Source organism: Pollicipes pollicipes, unplaced genomic scaffold (genome assembly GCF_011947565.3).
Source record: "Pollicipes pollicipes isolate AB1234 unplaced genomic scaffold, Ppol_2.1 Scaffold_4740;HRSCAF=5597_pilon_pilon_pilon, whole genome shotgun sequence".
Classification (NCBI taxonomy): Eukaryota; Metazoa; Arthropoda; class Thecostraca; order Pollicipedomorpha; family Pollicipedidae; genus Pollicipes; species Pollicipes pollicipes.
The window spans coordinates 26,676,192-26,693,454 of record NW_023596545.1 but is presented as its reverse complement, the minus strand read 5'-3'; the positions used below and the strand labels follow the sequence as shown (position 1 = coordinate 26,693,454).

General features: G+C 55.5%; 1 protein-coding gene across 1 annotated transcript; it reads left to right on the top strand.

The window, feature by feature from the left end:
- Window positions 1–3,005: 3,005 nt before the first annotated feature.
- Window positions 3,006–15,981, top strand: LOC119098709 (acid sphingomyelinase-like phosphodiesterase 3b). The gene is made up of 8 exons (XM_037221716.1): window positions 3,006–3,087; window positions 6,684–6,800; window positions 9,565–9,778; window positions 10,153–10,294; window positions 10,841–10,981; window positions 12,579–12,707; window positions 13,399–13,582; window positions 13,902–15,981. Exons 2-8 carry the CDS (start codon window positions 6,692–6,694, stop codon window positions 14,576–14,578), a joined length of 1,596 nt encoding a protein of 531 aa, XP_037077611.1. The 5' UTR covers window positions 3,006–3,087; window positions 6,684–6,691; the 3' UTR covers window positions 14,579–15,981.
- Window positions 15,982–17,263: the final 1,282 nt, after the last annotated feature.

Genomic DNA, 17,263 nt, shown 5'->3' with positions numbered 1-17,263 from the left:
TTGCCATACGCGATCTTGGTGTTTCGTGGCTCCAATAGTGTGTTTTGATGGGGACGGCTTGAACACATCTAAATGGCGGCCTTTTTATGCCAGGGAGGTCAAAGGGCCCGTGCCAAGCATTACAGTACATTTAACTCTTTGCCATAAAGATCTGCCGAAGAATTGGAACTTCACAATGGGAATGGGGAGTCAGGGCGCACACAACAATCCTGCTTGGCGTGAGCTCTGGTCTCAAAATGCAACGGTCAAAAAGGCTTTAAAGACAATAATGACAAAAACAAAGCATGTCACCCAGGCATATATATGATCGCATTACGGGCCGCAGTTAAGGTCATTGGGACCCCAGCTCCCCGGCCAACACAGGACACCTTCAGAACAATCGCGGACCCCGGCCGTATCCCTGCTTCGTAAATGGGTCCCCTGGGCCCGAGCCCAGTCAGAGCTAACTGCTCAGCACTGGTGATCTCCGACCTACATAGAAGTCTTCGTCGTCCCGGGGACACCTGACAGGTGCAACGAGCCCTTTAGACTGACCTTCGAGGGCCGGGGCCTTCATCCCAGGGTCGTCCCCGGCCAACCCTTTCATGCCCTCCAAATCCACACGAAACACTTGACTGCGCCCCCCTGCGTGCAGGAACGTATGAAACTCGATGCAATTCAGCGAGTTGCTCTCAGAACGCAACTTCGATATGAATAACAACGTCCTAAAACATTGGCAACGTGATGCCAGTTTGGTTGACAAATGACCATTTTTGCCAGTGGGCTGAATATCTTAGATTCTGGTGACAATTCTCGATTTCCCCCTATCTTCTAGTTCTACTTCTTTTGTGCAAATACAAAAATCTGGTGCATATTGCTTTTTCTAGACATTTGCCTTATGTTTTATTGGTGGCAACAATGCAATCGGCGGTGAAGTGTTTATTTTGGCGCGACTCATATTGTTTGGAAACAAGTGCACCCCTAAGTCAATTTGAGCTCATTTTTGGTACCCGGTTGATAGGCATGGGTTAGGAACAGGGGGGCCAGGGGGGGGGGCAGCAATGTTAATTGGCCCCCCGCTTTTCAGATTAAGGATGCATTTGGTTTACTTTTGCACTACAATAAACACGCACGTCGATTTGTCTAGTTCACCAGCCAGCTCCCTTAATATACGCCATCTTTTTCGTTTGCTCGCTGACCGTCGCTTAGTGTTATAGCGATAAGGCGGACGCCGCACGGCCTGGGGACTGCAACGCGGCCGTCGGGCTGTTGTTGCTACGACTTGCGAGCGAGCACGTTCAAGACACGTGAAACGTGTACTGCTAAACGTAAACGTATTGCACACGTGAAATATGCGCTCAGACTGCCCTCTAAATGTAAGAAATGATGTCATAAGGCGTTCAAGAATACTTTTTCAGAAGCGTCGTCATTTTCGTCCACCCGCTGGTCACAGCTTAGTATTAGCTGCTAGACCGGCGCTGCGCGGCCTACGGGAACTGCAACGCCTGGGGTCGAGGCTTGTGTTTCTAAGATTTTCGCGTGCGCATACTCAAAACTACGCCACATAACTTGTGTCATCGTTTTCGTCCACCGGTGGGCCACGTCTAAAAGTTAGCTGCTGGACTAACGCTCAGCGGATAATGGAGACTGCAACGCCTAGTGTCGAGGTCTTGTAACCATTGTAAACTAAGAGCGCCGGTGATTTATCCCATGCAGCCGTTCATCGCCTGATTTCTGCAGTTGTTATACCTCAAAATACAAACGGAATTGAGCTCACATTAGCTTCTGGTTTCTGTTCTGGTTACAAGGTGAAAATAACAACAAAACGAAGAAAACCGTGTCCCTTGTTAACAAGTTAGCAATATCCGGGGATTTGGTGGGATCACCATAAGATGGGCTTTTGTCAACCTCGTGTTCCCTCCTGGCAAGGCCCTGGCTACGTCCCTGCCTACACGCAAAAGCAGATCGAGTCACATACGTTCCATGATGGGCGATGAGGTGTCAGTTGGGCCAATTCATACCTAAGGGAGGCAGCTTCCCGGAGGCTATTTTTCTGCGGTGGTGTTGTGTCAGGGAAGATAATTCGGAGAAAGATACTGTTGCTTGGCTTTTGTCACCTTATTTCTAGCAGTTTCAAGCGTCCGAATTCGTTTCCGCCTAAAATTCTGCTACAAGTCTTATCTCTTGAAAAGCGGTCGGCGAAATGAAGGCGCATGACAAATCTGTCACACTGTGAGCCATCGATCCACTTTCAAAATTCTCATCAGCCTATATCCAGGCCGCATTTTGGCGTCCGCGCTGTGGAGGCAGATGCTTCCTGATGACCCAAAAATGCCTACCCGGTCGTGGAATTTTGCCTCTCCAGAAAAGACAATATTAAAATGGACGAATAATCTTGGGAAGCTGGATAGCCTTATTTGTCAAATGGCAGACGAGTCGAAAAGGCAAGATTGCGCACCAGCGAGAAACAGCTCCAGATGCATATCTAGCGTAACAGCCATGTCATTTGAATGAAGAGCGATAACAATCTCCATCCCTACCCCTTCCCTCCCCCGCGGTCATCGGGCTAGCTTTTCAGAAAACTTTGCTGGGGTACACCCTGAGTTTGCCCCCCCCCCCCCCCACTTTTGAAACGTTCCTACACCTATGTTGATAGGGAGCCCATTTTTTTACTTTAGCTGGATCCTGCCTCCGTGCACCGAAGCAAGCTGCCATGATGGAATAAAAGGATGTGATACACGATATCATATACATCATTCGTTCCAAAAACAAACCATGTCTTGCCTTAAAGTGTGTTTGTTATCAATCCAAGCCCAGAAAGTGGTCATTTCAACCCATCAGAACGTTTCCACAAAACACATCTGTACTTTAATATACATAACAAGAAAATATTTCCCCAATCCTTGAAATACGTACTTCGTCGACGAGCATGTACGCAATTGTGACGAAATGTAGATTGGCAGTCGCATCGACGGTTGCCCTAAATATAGGTCACTGGGCTTCAGGTGTCACTGTTTTGACTTGGAGAGGTGCGCACTGAAGGTCGTTGTAGGAGAGCGCAGAAGTGTCAGCTTTGTAGGTTGAAGGTGTGCGTTTTGAAGTTTAAAGGTGTGTATCATTTTAGTTCATATTTCTCTTGGGAAACCCCTGTGCGCGTAATTTACGCGGATTTGTATGTGGGATTTGAAGGTCCAGTAAAAATGCAATCCTGCTACTCCACTGTTGATTGTGGCGTTCTGACTCAGCAAAGTTAAGCGTTAGCGCATTATTGTTTGCTGATGGCATGCATTGATGCATTGAGCGGTATGTCCTCTATTTTTCTACTTAAGTACTGTTCTTATCTGATACACTGTATATGGCTATTTGGTTTCAAAACATAACTTGAAGCTTGAAAACATATTCTTGATTTATCCACTGTGCTGGATGTCTATGCCAATAACTTCATCTATGTGCTGAGCTTCACACTTGTGTTTGCCAAACTCAGGCAAGGCCAAGGTGTGCTGAGGGATTAAGTTATTGTTACATGACAAAAATGATGAGCATTTTTCCTGTAATAACATCTTGAACATTCTTCTCCTTGAACCATTGACTCTTAATGAGCTGAAACTGGTGGTGACCAGACTTTGGTTGCTTAGGTATATGGCTTGTGTGCATTTGAAGCATTGCCTTGATGTTTTTCCCATGCATGCCACATTCAGTGTGACATTATTTTTCAGTCCACAGTCCAGTTTCTGCCTAGACATACTACACATGTTTAAACATGATATGCCAAGCATGTTTGGTCTGACAGTGACATTGCAGCAAAATATCCCAAGCATATTATGATCAAACAGCCTGTTCATAGCCAAATATCATGTTTCCACCATGATCACATGTAGTGAGATGCTAAGTTGGCTCTTGTTCAGGCTGGTTGCCCACTCCTACCTGGATATGATGTGAAATAGAACATAATAAGGCTGTTTAAGAGCTTACTGTTTCATGATTTGGATCAGCCACAAGGTGCTACTGTTTAATGTTCAAGTTTTTTGTGGCTTGGAAAAGTGCTTGGGTGGCACTTTATTAATTGGTGGTATTTTATAAGCTTTTGATGCACAACTAATATTTTAGCTAATAGCTTAGCTATAATTAATAGCTTATATGACATAGCTGCACAGCATTATGCTTTGAAAGATGTGGTGATTGTATGCCCAACTTGGGTCTCTTGGATTCATATCTGCTTATTTATGCAGTCTGTGGCAAGATTAATGTTGTGGAATCCATGTGCTATTTCATATAAAAATGTGTCATTTTGTTCTACTGGCAACATATGTGCTTGACCAGATATAGCTGATTAGTGTGCTCTATCCCACCTTGGTACGCTCTATCCCATCTCTCCTGCTGTAGCCACATTATAATTTGCTACTTTTGTGAATGTTTGTAAGTGCATGGTGCATTGGACAAGTGAACTAGGGTTAACTTTCACCTGGTTGAAATGGGCTGCCACACATTGTTTTGACCCATTTTTACAGGCGTTAACTGGCATAAACTGGTAGAAACTTAAGTTGCAATATGCCCCATTTTATTCATTTTTTTACCAGAATACAGATGCAATGTTCCTGAATCAGTCAGAACAACATGGGCAATGAATTAATGCTACGTACATGTCCAGGTATGCTCTGTATCCAACGAAACTGATGGGCAACTTACACTATGATCTTGCACTTAAAGGCTGTTGTGCATGGGTGATTACATTTGACTGCCTCTGTTCTACTTAGCTGTAATGTACAATGGCTCAGATCACTGTTTGCATTAACAGGCAGTCAATACAGACATGTGACACCAAGTAAGCAAATGTGAGACAATAAGTTCAGTGAAACCTGCTTCAAATCAACTGGCAATAATGGATGCTTCAAATTTTAACATGAAGGCAATGCAAAGTCACTGTCCAGACATGCTGTATGGCTGCCTTTGCGATCTGCGTGTGCAGTCCAAAATAAGATCAACCAAGCCCATAAGGCATGCATTAGTATGCAAGCCACATTGTGCATGGTACTGTAGTAGGCCAGACACTGTTTTAAAGACACTGAGACATAGTGACATAAAGACTTGCAGCCAACAAAGAGCCACAAGGGCCCATCATGGTGTGCCTTCCTCAAGTCCAACAGACATCCTCAAGACTTATATTACCACATGGCCTGCCTGATTTGGCTTTAGATAAGATCTTTAGACCAACAGAACTTGTCCAAAGGAATTAAAATGCCTCCACAGAAGATCTTTCTTCAACTTTGTTTGACAGTCCACTCCAGTGACCCACTGCCATTGGACTAAATAGTATCTGCCTTCCCATAGTTTTATTCCTGCCTTTGGCTGCATAAAACTGGTTTCTTTTGTGCCTTGGCCTAATTTCCAGTGCTCTATATAGATCTACCTTGTCTCTCCCTCTATTTATCTTGGATATCTATATCAGACACCTTTCACTACACCTTTCTAACTCCAGCACCTTTTTAACACCTTTATTCTAACACCTTTCTAAACTCTAGGTGAACAACATCTCAACTTTTACCTTCATCTGTCTGACAAATAACATGCTCCACAAACTCTAGAATATTTGTCAAACAGGACCTATTAAAAAGAAAACCATGCTGACTACTATTTGTTGACTGGTGCCTATCTTATTATGGTTGAATGCTAACCTTAACAAATTTCATTAAAATTTCACATACCAGGAGGTAAGACTATGGGGTGGTATGAGATATTTGGGCTGTGGCCCCCCAAACCAACCATCTTGGTTTGCTTCTGTATGATTTGACAACACATTTATCCCTGATTGATAACATATTAATTTCAGACTGTATTTTTGCCACATGGTCACTACAGTATTGTCAACCAATCACTTTGTCACCTTATTTTAATGGTGGAACTGTAGTGGCATACCAAGACAAATACAGGTTTTTTTGTAATGGTAGCCTGTTATTTTTGTTGGATGAAATAATGAAAAAACACAGTGGCTTCTGCTGGTTTTGCTATCAGTAGCTCCTCTCAGCTGTTTTACATGCTTGGATTGTGATGATCTGACAGAAACTTTCTCAGCTGGCTGCTCTTAACTACCTATGGTTGTTGGTTTTGCCCCCACATACAAGTATGATGTTGTGCTCGATATGGATGACAATTGTTTGCATTGCTTGTTTGATGTAATGGGAGTCTATTCCAAGAATGTGTAGGTCAGTTGATGACATATGGCAATTGTCATCAGTCAGCCCTTGTTTTTGTCACAGTTTTCTCAGTATTCAATGCACCATGCCTACTAACACTAGCAATGTGTAGTAGACAGAATATTTTTTGGTTTGATGCACTTTGCACATTTCTCTCATAGCTCACATCATCTCTGCAGACCCTTATTTGTTGCCAGAACCTGACAGTTTTTTTACGCCAGTAGTTTCTTCAGCTGGTTATAACAGATAAAAAACTGTCTGACAGAAGTGTTTGCCGCCGGCTGCTGCCAAGCCTGAAGCGCACCTGTGATAATACGCCAAGTCACGCGCACACGGCAGCCCGGTGTCTTCTGATCGGGGAGTGAGCAGAGAGCGCTGCGGCTGAGCGATAGCGCCGCACCGTGTGTCCGGCGCTGGTGACGTCTGCGCAATCTCCACTGGGAGCGAGGACGTGCGTCGGTTGGCGGGCGCCGGCGGTGTCCGCCGTACCGCTGACCCCGGCCCCTCTTCCAGCCGCCGCCATGGGCCGCTCCTGCCCTGCCGCGCTGCTGGTGCCTGTGCTGTCGCTGCTGGTGCTGGTGCTGGCCGGGTCTGGCGCTGCCCACCCGCCCATGCCGGCCGAGTCTGCAGGTACGACACGGCCCCGGCTCCGCTGCGGTCCGGCCGAGGGCGCCTTCAGGTCCGCGGCGGGGAGCGGAACACGAGCCCCCGTCGCCACCCGGGTGTTGTGCGGACTGCTAGCTCGTGCGCTCCGCAGTGTGCATCGGTGGTTATCGCCAGCAGGGCTCGGCAGTCGTAAGGCTGCACGGGAAAATGACTTTTACCTTTCCCTCAGCCGGATCCCAAAATCACAATGCATCTGGCATCTCTGGTTACGTTGCATGTATTGTCTCCATTCAATTCGTGTTGATTGAGCTGGGACCGAACAGCGCCCGTTGATTATCCGTGACACTACCACCAGCATTCGACCGCGTCGAATGTAACCTTTATCATCACGTCAAACTTCTGAATGTGAAAACGGGCGCGGGCGCCGTCAACGTCAAAAGCCTGCGGAAAGCACACCGAACATATGGCCAGTGCCAACTGCATGCTCGCCCGCCCAAGAGCACGGATTGTCCCATGTGAAGCATGACTGTTGTTTTTATGTTAACATCGCAGAATAATGCCACCGTAGTATTCCCACTTTGTATGTAAGTGGTGACACTGAAGCGAACATATCCCCGCCCAAAACTTTTATCGCGTATCGCGTGAAGCATTCTGCCACAACTGTGAACACCCTCCGAGGCTCGGCTTGTCAAACGGACTCTGGCGTGGGAGGACGTCCAGAAGTCTTCTCGCACGCCGTGGGGGTCATATCGTAATCATGTGCGCGGAGCTGCGCACTTCTGCTGCTTCGGAGGGCACACCGCACCGTATAACGGGCGTGGACGACTGATGGCGACTGGTGCCCTGGAGGTGGACTCAGCAGAGGTTCGTCCGCCGACCCGCCATGGACGGGGTCGGTGCGCCATCACTCTCTCGGTCGTCAGCTCCCAGTGCTGTGACCTGCCTCTCCCCTCACCCTCGCCGCCCGTCTCGTCCTCAGAGTGTAGCGCCGGCCACGTCGGCTTTTTATCAGGCGGCGGAAGCCGCGGCCCGGAGGCCGGTGCCCGCTGCTGCGGGGCGGAGCTGAGGGGGCCGCGCGCGGCCGCCGGCCTCGCGTGCGGACAGTGCCGACCGGCGGCCGGGTCCCAGACATGTCCGACAGGTACGGTGAGGCGGTGTCCGTCGGCTCGGGCTCCGTCCGTCTGCCAGCCGTCCGACCGTCGGCCCGACGCCGGCTGCCAAGGGCCGGCCATGCGGCGCTGTAGGCGGGCTCGGCCTCCGATGCGTGCTTCCGGCGCGGCGGCCTCGTGTCGCCTCCGTCGCGGGACTCGCTGGCTGCTCGTGATGCCGCGGTAGACTGCTCGGCTGCTCTGGCGTCTCGCGCCGCTCCGTCGCTGGCTGGCGCCGAGGGACGGCGGCCCTGCTGTAGTGGGTTCGTCGGCGTCCGCTCGCTCCTGGGTCGCCTGGAAGGCCGGGAGTCAGGACCGGCCTGCCGTAGAGGGCTCGGTCGCTCCGGCCTGCTCGTGTCGCGGCCATTCGTCGTGTTCGGAGGAGGACGGTCGCGGCTGCTTCGCCACGCCTCGGGCGGGCCCGCAGCCGGTACGCACTGATCGTGCACTCAGCTTGCATGTGGCTCTTCTGTCGTAAGGGCGGCCTTTCAGCAAGTCTTGTGGACATTTTTCACGACGCTGCGTCCGCATCGTGTTCAGCCAGCCGTAGCAGGCGGAAAGGACTGCGTACCAGACAGTCCTTGGCGGTAAGCCATTCTCCGAAGGCTAGCTCTGCATGGTCTGCGGTAGATGTCGTGCGTGCGGACTGGTTGAGGGACCATCAAAATTGACGGCATGATAATGGTTGCTCCGTTTGCTGGGGATAACCACCCTTAACCCGTGCTGGATTGAAACCAGTGCCCTGCTGCTGACTTTTTTCTTGCCGTTTTGTGTTACCTTAGTCATGTCACGGCTAAGTAACAGCTGTGTGTTGGTGTTGTGAAACCGCTTCTTGATTCTATTTCGGTATGTTATTTATTTCGGTATGGATGGCGCAACCTTGGTGGACTCACTTACAGACACGCACCAAACACATACACACACACGGTTACAGATGTAGGCCTCCCCAATGCATGAGAGCTGGTCGTGAAATGATGTTGTAAATCGAACGGTATTATTTTCCTGGCTTACAAGAGGTAACACACAAGACCAGACGCATCAGGCTGCTGAGAGAGATAGTGAACAATCTGATTCTAAAGCAGTACGGCCCTCCTAAAAAAAAAATGGTACAACGCACATGGACATGCTTTGCCGGCGGCACGGAGCCACCCACCGCAACACGCATGCCTCGCTGCAGTCACTCGCGGGGACTTGACCACCAGCTGAGTTACGTGCCGTGCTGGCCGGACGCATCATCGCTGGTCCGTCAGCCGGGGCGGCCGCCCGGGCCGGCTCGGTCCGCCCGCTGGCCCGGCTCGAGTCCCCGCACGTGGTCAGACTGGACACTGCCACGCCGGACGGGGCTAAAGCGTCGCGCGTTATGGGTCGGCCGCTGTATCACGGGGGCTTGGCGCCGCTTGGGGCCGGCGGCCAGTCGTGTGCTTGCTGGATAGTGACGGCAAGCGCCTGCGTCACTACGCGGCCGTGAACGGCTGCACGCTGTACGGTACTCACTGGTCCACGAGCTCAGTCCCACCGAGGTGCGCCTCGATTACGCTGTGGAGCGCCGCGGCCGGCGTGTGCCCCGCGCGTGCCCCGGCGCGCGGCCGCCGCCGCCGCTCCGCCCTGGGCTGACGGCGTCGACGGCGGTGCGCCCTCAGGTGGCCAGTTCTGGCAGATCACCGACATCCACTGGGACCAGACGTACAACACGTCGGGCGACGCGTCCGACTGGTGTCATGGGAGCGGCCGGGCCGACACCGACAACGGCGCGTTCGGCAACTACAGCTGTGACGCGCCCTGGCCGCTGGTGAAGGAGGCCGTTCGCCGGATGGCCGCCGTCCAGCCGCAGCCTACGTTCATCATCTGGACCGGGTCAGTAGCTGAACATAACCTGTCACTGTGGTAGGGATCGGGCGGGAGTGTGGCCGCAGACATGGTCGTCTCGCGAGCCTAGCGGGAGTGTACTGTTGGCCTGAATTTCCAGTGCGGCGTGACGATGTGGCCTGCTGTTGCCCCGTCCGCTCCCTGCACGCGAGGCGAGCAGTGCAGGACTGCGGGAACAGCAGCGTCTCCCCGTCGCACGACGTTGGTGTGGTTTGGCTAACGCCGTGCGGGCGGCGCGGTGACACGTGGTGGACGAGTGTGCGCGCGGGAGCCGGCCGTGACCGAGGTGTACGCGCGAGGGCCGGCCGTGACCGAGGTGTGCGCGCGAGAGCCGGCCGTGACCGAGCCGCGCGCTCCGGCAGGGACAACGCACCCCACTGGGACAGCGGGCCTGACTTCAAGTACATCTTCTCGGTGGTCGACAACATCACCCGGCTGATGGAGGAGTCGTTCCCCGGCGTCCCCATCATCCCGTGCCTGGGCAACCACGACAGCTTCCCGCCGGTCAGTCGCCGCCGCCGGCGCGGCTAGCCGCGTGCGCTCGTCGGAATGCATTGATGTGTAATGCAGCGGAACGATATAAAATCGTGGAACAATGTTTTCGTTGTCCTTATTGTAGAGATAAGGGTCTTACCTTTATATTTTCACGTGTCAGCTTATGTGTGGCGCATGACTGAGTTCTGCGTTGTCAGCCGCATAAAGTGAGTGTGCTGCGTCTTTTGTTTGCTGTGGCGACGTTAAATTCATGTCTTACGTGTTCCGATTCCTGCCTTCGTGGTGTGGTGAAAGCCTTTAAACGGGCGTGGTGCTTCTTTGTCCACCATGCCGTCGAGCTCTTCCTTTCTGGATGGCTCATCACCCGCATCCCCGACACGCCTCTCCCCCCTGTGACGGCTCCCGACATGCGAGCCACCTGACGCCGCCGCTGACGCTGCCGGCGTCCGTCTGACGCCGCCGCCGGCCGGTGCACCGCTGCTGACGCTGCCGGCGTCCGTCTGACGCCGCCGCCGGCCGGGCGCCGCCGCTGACGCTGCCGGCGTCCCCTCGCAGAACCAGTTCCCGGGCGGCGACAAAGCGTTCTATACGCGCTACCTCTCTGAGGGCGGCTGGAGTCGGCTGCTGTCGACTGACGAGCAGCGCACGTTCGGCCTGGCTGGCTACTTCGCCCGGCGCATCAGCGACCGGCTCGTGGTAGGTGTCGAGGTTGTGTACGGCGCCGCTCCCGGCGCATCAGCGACCGGCTCGTGGTAGGTGTCGAGCTCGTGTCCGGCGCTGCGTCCGGCGCATCAGCGACCGGCTCGTGGTAGGTGTCGAGCTCGTGTACGGCGCCGCTCCCGGCGCATCAGCGACCGGCTCGTGGTAGGTGCCGAGCTCGCGCCCGGCGTCGCGCCCGGCGCACCAACGACCGGCTCGTGGTAGGAGCCGAGCTCGCGCCCGGCGCCGCTCCCGCCGCCGGGCGGCCACGCGAGCTCGCCGCGGCGGCAGTGTGGCTTGTCGTCGTTTCCGGTGCCGACAGGAACTTCCAGCGTGAACAGCCGGTCTCGCCAGCTCAGCTGGTCGGAGTGCTTGTTTTCGAATGCGATTCCTTTGGCGGGGTCGAGCCCCGTCAAGCGCCCGGTGCTTGCCCCTGGCTGGGATGGTCTGTGACCGTGCCAGCGGTCATGCTCAAGGCCAAGTGATGTCAGAGGGCGGGGCGAAGTGTGCCGGAAATTACAGCATATTAAGTCTGCCACAAAGTTCTTCCGTTCACCTGGCATTTCACGATGGCATAGAGGGGTGATGGCTCCCACAGCAGGCACTGCTTAGCGCGGGCTCTGGCCCCAGAAATCCATCTAATCAAAGGGTTGAGACTAAGTGAAAGAGAAATGTAATAGAGAAATAAAGACCGAAGTTCACGGGGAGGTCAGCACTCCTTCGCTCGCGTGTGGCGCGTGGCCACTCGCAATGTTCATCACATGACTTCCGGGTGTGGAGGCCAACGTGTGCTCGAGTCTGGCGGGCTCATGCTGTGCAACACTGGGCAACGTCTCTCCTTACTCCGGACCGCACCCCGGTCGCGAGGGCCCCTCGAAGCTGGCCGGCCGCCGTGGAGGCCCCGCTGCTCCGGCCGCTGCGTCCTTGGCGTGGCCCGAACTGCGCTCCACGTGGCGTGGTCGGACCGGCCAATGGCCGCCCTCCGCCGCCGTGACGTCACGTGGGCCGGTTTACCCGCCGGGCATCGGGCCAGACGGGGTCGCCAGGGGCTTTGACCGCACGCAGAAGTGTCACTTCCCAGCCGGCGTCGTTGGACGGAATTTCCCTCTAATGGTGGTGGTAGGCGGGCGCCGATGCCAGTCGGATGATCTCCCCAACGCCGATTGTTTGACGAATGCATGAAGGGCGCACAGGTGTAGACGAATTGGCTTCACCAGACTACTGGGTGTTAAACATGTTGTATGTGATGGACATGCGTAGGATTGTTGGTTATTATGAAAGGCGCCGATTTCGGCGCGACGGTACGATGTTGAAAAATGGTGCCCATCGTCGCAGATTCCAAGGAAATGTCGATGTAAAAGACAGTGCTGGGTGCCTCCGTGCTCCGTGGTACGGGGACTTTGCCGGTATGTGGTCCGTGTCTGCCGCCGTACTGTGGACCTCGGTCATGCCGTGCGACGTCACCGGAGCCGCCTTACTCCGACTCCGTCTGTGACCTACCTGCAGCGTCTGACCTCCGCCGTCCCCAAGCGCCCGATTTCTGCGGGCGGCCGCCGCCGAACCTCCCGCGTCAGCTCGCCGTGTCTGCCGCCAGGTGATCTCTCTCAACACCAACATCTACTACCAGCCGAACAAGGCCATCTCGGCCAAGGAGCCGGACCCCGGCCACCAGCTGGCCTGGCTGCGTGGCCAGCTGAAGAGCGCCCGCACCGACGGCTACCAGGTCAGTGGCGTGTCGGTTGGCCGGCCGGGACAGTTACTGGCGTCGTCCGCCCGGATACCGACTCTGTGGCGGTGGCGGGCGTCAGAGGGAGAGAGAAAAAAACGACACAAAAACGCGGTGTAGGAATCGGGATTTGACGTTCGCTCGCGGTTTCCCGGCGATGGTCTGTGGGTTTGGGCGCTGGTTAACCGTAGGTCGCTGTGGCCTGACGCTTCACTCATCTGGATGCGTATGTCGTTTGCCTGTTGAGTAAGTCCCATTGAGTCGCGTCAATGTTCTGTAACCTGCCCATGTTTAATTGGACGTACCTCTTCACTCAGCAACGACAGGGTGATGGTATCCACCTCAAAGGCTCTTCTTCCCTTGGTTGTCATTTCGCGGCCCAATGCGACGTCGGCACCGCTGCTGCCACCTGAGTAGGCCGAGGCAGGCCTGGCCCGGTGTCGACTCGAACCTGGATCATCCGCCGCTCAGAGGCGTCTCTGTCGGGCCGATCGGCGGCCTGTTGTCGCCTGTTTGGCCGGCTGGGCCGACGCAGATCAGTTTCGAAGTCGACCGGGGACCGCAGCCATGAGTTTTCCCGGGCGAGCGCACCTCGCAGTCGGACGTGCCTCTCCGGCCTCGGACGTCTCGCTCTCACCTCTGACCGTTCACTGTGACCTCTGACCTTCGCCCTGACCCCTGCCCGCAGGTGATCGTGGGCGCCCACATCGCACCGGGCTACTTCGAGCGGAACACGCAAACCCCCTTCATGTACGGCAACTACAACGACGCGCTCATCAGTCTGCTGAACGAGTTCTACGAGGTGATCCTGGCGCAGGTGTACGGCCACGAACACACCGACAGCTTCCGCGTGCTGGGCCAGGTCGACAGCGGTAAGTGGCGCCCAAAGGGCACGGCGAACGCTCACGTGCTTTGATAGAGGGGAGGTTGTGGGTTCAGTTGTTGGAGTGTCGACCGTTGCCGTGCGTGGCCGTGGCGCCCCGTTGGTTGTCCGTCTCGACGGCGGCCGGTGGCGCGCAGAGGGCGCGGCGGACGCTCACGTGCCTTGATGGATGGGATGTTACGGGTTCAGTGGGAGTAATGGCAGTTGCCGTGCGTGGCCGTTGCGCCCCGTTGGTTGTCCGTCGCCGCCAGCGGCCGGCGGCCGTCCAGTATGCAGTCGCTGACGTCGCCGTGGCGGTCGGCCTCCAGGCGGCCTGCAGCTGCGCTCAGCCATGTTCCTGGCACCGTCGGTGACGCCATGGGTGCCGGCGGCCGGCACCAACCCGGGCGTGCGGCTCTACACGTACTCGGCGTCCACGCTCACCGACTACAGCCAGCATGTGCTCAACCTGACCGCCTCCAACGCGGCCGGCCGCGCCCAGTGGTTGCGCCTGTATGACGCCGCCGACACCTACGGCCTGTCCGACTTGAGCGCGGCCAGCATGGGCGACCTGTACCAGCGCCTGCTGGCCGACCCGGCGCTGTTCGACACGTACTACAGGCTGAACACGGCCGGCTACAGCGTGACGCCGTGCGACCTCGCCTGCAAGCGCTCGCAACTGTGCGCCATCGGCCACCTGCGCGAGGACGACATGGCCGTCTGTCTCAACTCGGTGGAAACGATGAACGCCATCGCGTCGGGGCGCATGCTGACGCACGGGGCGGCGGCGGCGGCGGGCGCCGTGCCCGCCCGGCCCGCCGCCGGTCGTCCGCTCCGCTCGGCGCTCATAGGCCTCGTCGTCAGCCTCCTCGTGCTCGGCCTGCTCGTGGCGTTCGCCGTCGTTGTGGTGCGCATGCGCAAGCGGCCGTCAGCGCCGGCGACCATGCTGCGCAACGTGGCGTCGTTCGTGTCGGTCGGCAGCCAGGGCTACGAGACCATGACGTAGGCGGCGGCGGGCGGAAGCGGCGCCTGCGGACGACGCGGATAGATGTCGCTGTAGTGGACGTAGCGGTTCCGGTCGTAGCGGCCACTTTGGACGCAGTTTCGCAGTCCCTGAGGTCGTAGAGGTCTTGCCGTGGCGTCGGGCACCGCTGCGCCGCTTCGCCCGGCGGCGGAGAGGCTGACTGGCGGTCAGTAGCGAGTAGCGGGTACGTGGCGCGGCACTGTCAGGAGTGAGCCTCCCAGCGGCGCGCCGGGACTCTGAGTGAAAGCGGCGCGCGTGCTGCGCGTGGCGGCGCGCGGACCGGCGGCAGCGTGGCCAGGGTTTGGCGGGCAGCCCGGCGGGGTGTTCACAGTGGTGCTCGCAGTCCGGCTGTGGTTGTGTAGCAACCTGAGTTGTCAGGAACGCTAGGCTTGCGTAGCGCACCGCACTCGCGGCGGTGGAGCGTTTGTCGTAGTGCGAGCGTACGTGGAGCTCAACGTGCCCGTTTGGTGGCAGACAATGGATTGTCATTTGCGGAATACCACGTAGACCAGCGCACCTAATACGTGTTCGCACGAACCAGCTGGTTGACGCGTAGTGTGTTTGGTGCGTTTGGTGGCCGATCATATTCATCAGCACGGCTTGCCGTGAGATCGTTTTTCGCCTGGTTCTGCAATGTGCCAAGCTGTATGTGTCTTATGTGTCTGCGATCGTTTTAGCTGTTTACCACCGCGTTTGTATTTAAGGTGTGAAACTTGTAAGAAAGAACTTCTCGCTGTGGTGTTTAAGGCTGGTGCTGATGTGAAGGTGGTGAGAACAGCCCTCTCACTGTTGTGTATAGATGTGATACTAGATGTGAGAATCGTTTACGTTTACGAAAGACTGTGACCAGAATGGTCGAAACGTAGCTCTGGGTTGTGCCAGCACAGGACTCGCTCAAAGGTGGCGAGTTGGCGTGCCTGGATCGGACTGTATTAGATAGGTCTAATCTTAGTGGCAATTTAAAGCCAATGTAATTAGCGTCGTGTTCCTTCAGCAATGAGCGGTATCCCGTGTTCAGCCGTGTATCGCATGAGTCCCTGCTGCCAATGAAACAACGCCAGATGTCCAGATGCGATTAGGGGCTATGAGTGCATCGGCTTTTTCACATGTCTTTCCCTTGTCAGCGGCGCCAGTTTTTGGTGGTCTGGTTAGAACGCTGCGTCGCCGGTCCGAGTGAGCCACCGCCTGGGACGGTGTATTATTTATGGTCCCGTGTGTTGATGCATTTATGATCCCGCGAGAGCTCCCCGTGCTGAGGACCGCTGTTGAGCTCGTGCGAAAGTCGTTCGTGGGCTGGCGAAGTACGTAGTATTTTCGGCGTCGCTGTGTCGTTCTGGCGTGTCGCGCCCGGCCGTGTGTACTTAATTCACCGGCGGCGGCGCTGTGGGAGGGGCGGGGAGGGGAAGGGGGTCTGCAGTCGAGCGTGGTCTCCGGTCCGGGGATGTGACTCTGGGGTGTGTGGGACGGCTACATGTCTGGTTTGAGCGAGCGTGCTGGCCAATACAGGTGGAGAGAGGACGGGATTGATGCGTGTGTTGATCGGCGGCTCGCCGGCTGTTCAGCTCCGGCCGGAGTTACGGAGGCGGACGGCGTGTGTCGTACCGCGAAAGGCAAGTGGTTAGTGCGAAAGGAGTTGGCATTGACTGCAGACAAATCTGGCTCGCCTTCTGCGCTGTGTGCGTTTTTGTGGTTCCTTAATCGCATTATTTTTAGTTTTTGACCCATATGCAAGCAACGTTCGAGAAAAAAACCCTTATGGACCGACCTGCTTGCTCTCAGTGGGTACTTTGGTCTCGTAGTTTGCAGCGAGGAGCAGACAAGTTGCCGCGAATTTTCGACGTTCGTTACCGTCCAGTGCGAAGAGAAGGAAGGGAGAAAGAGGAGCGGCGCACGCACCCGAATAAATAAAAACTTTACTGCCGGCGCTTCACTGACGCGCCGACGTCACCGGGCGCCATCGAGCGTGATGCTCTATTTCAATGTCGCTATGTGATCCGCTTGGGAGACGGTGCTTTGATATAAATATTGCAGTGAACAGGTGTGACCGGGTGTCGGCTTCAGCGGTTGTTGAATAAGGCTGCAAAAGGGAAGATGCGTCGTGCGCGCCGTTTCCCGGGGCTGGAAGACAAAAACAGGTTAAGGACAGCTTGTGCTATGTTGGGTCGAAAGTCGAGAGGAGGGGTGATGCGCAGCATACATCAGCACTGTCTACCTAAATTGCCCCATAGACAGAGCAAAAAACGGCGTTTGCATGAAGCTTCGATGACGGGTACTAAGCACCCCACTGGGATCGGGCAATACCAGAGTCATCAAATTGCTTCGCTACCGGAAGCAGGACGTGCGTTGAGGTGTGACCAGCGCACGTCTGTGGTTGGCTGATAAAGTCCACAAATCGGCTCTGTCGATGGGAGAGGGCCAGCTGTCCCACAACAGTGCTGCGTACGTCCGCTGCTCGGGGGCCACGGAGCCTCGGCAGCGGGGAAGCCCTCCGTGCAGCTCTAAACAGATGGCGCCATCACCTGCCTGCCGCTGCCACTACCTTAGCCTGCGCACAGCCCTAGTTAAGTCGCAAATCTGCATTTAAAATTAACATGCTAATAGGGCATCTGGCGGGACCACGTAATTTGTTGGCAGCCCGTTTACAACCCTCTCTCGTGACTCGACAGA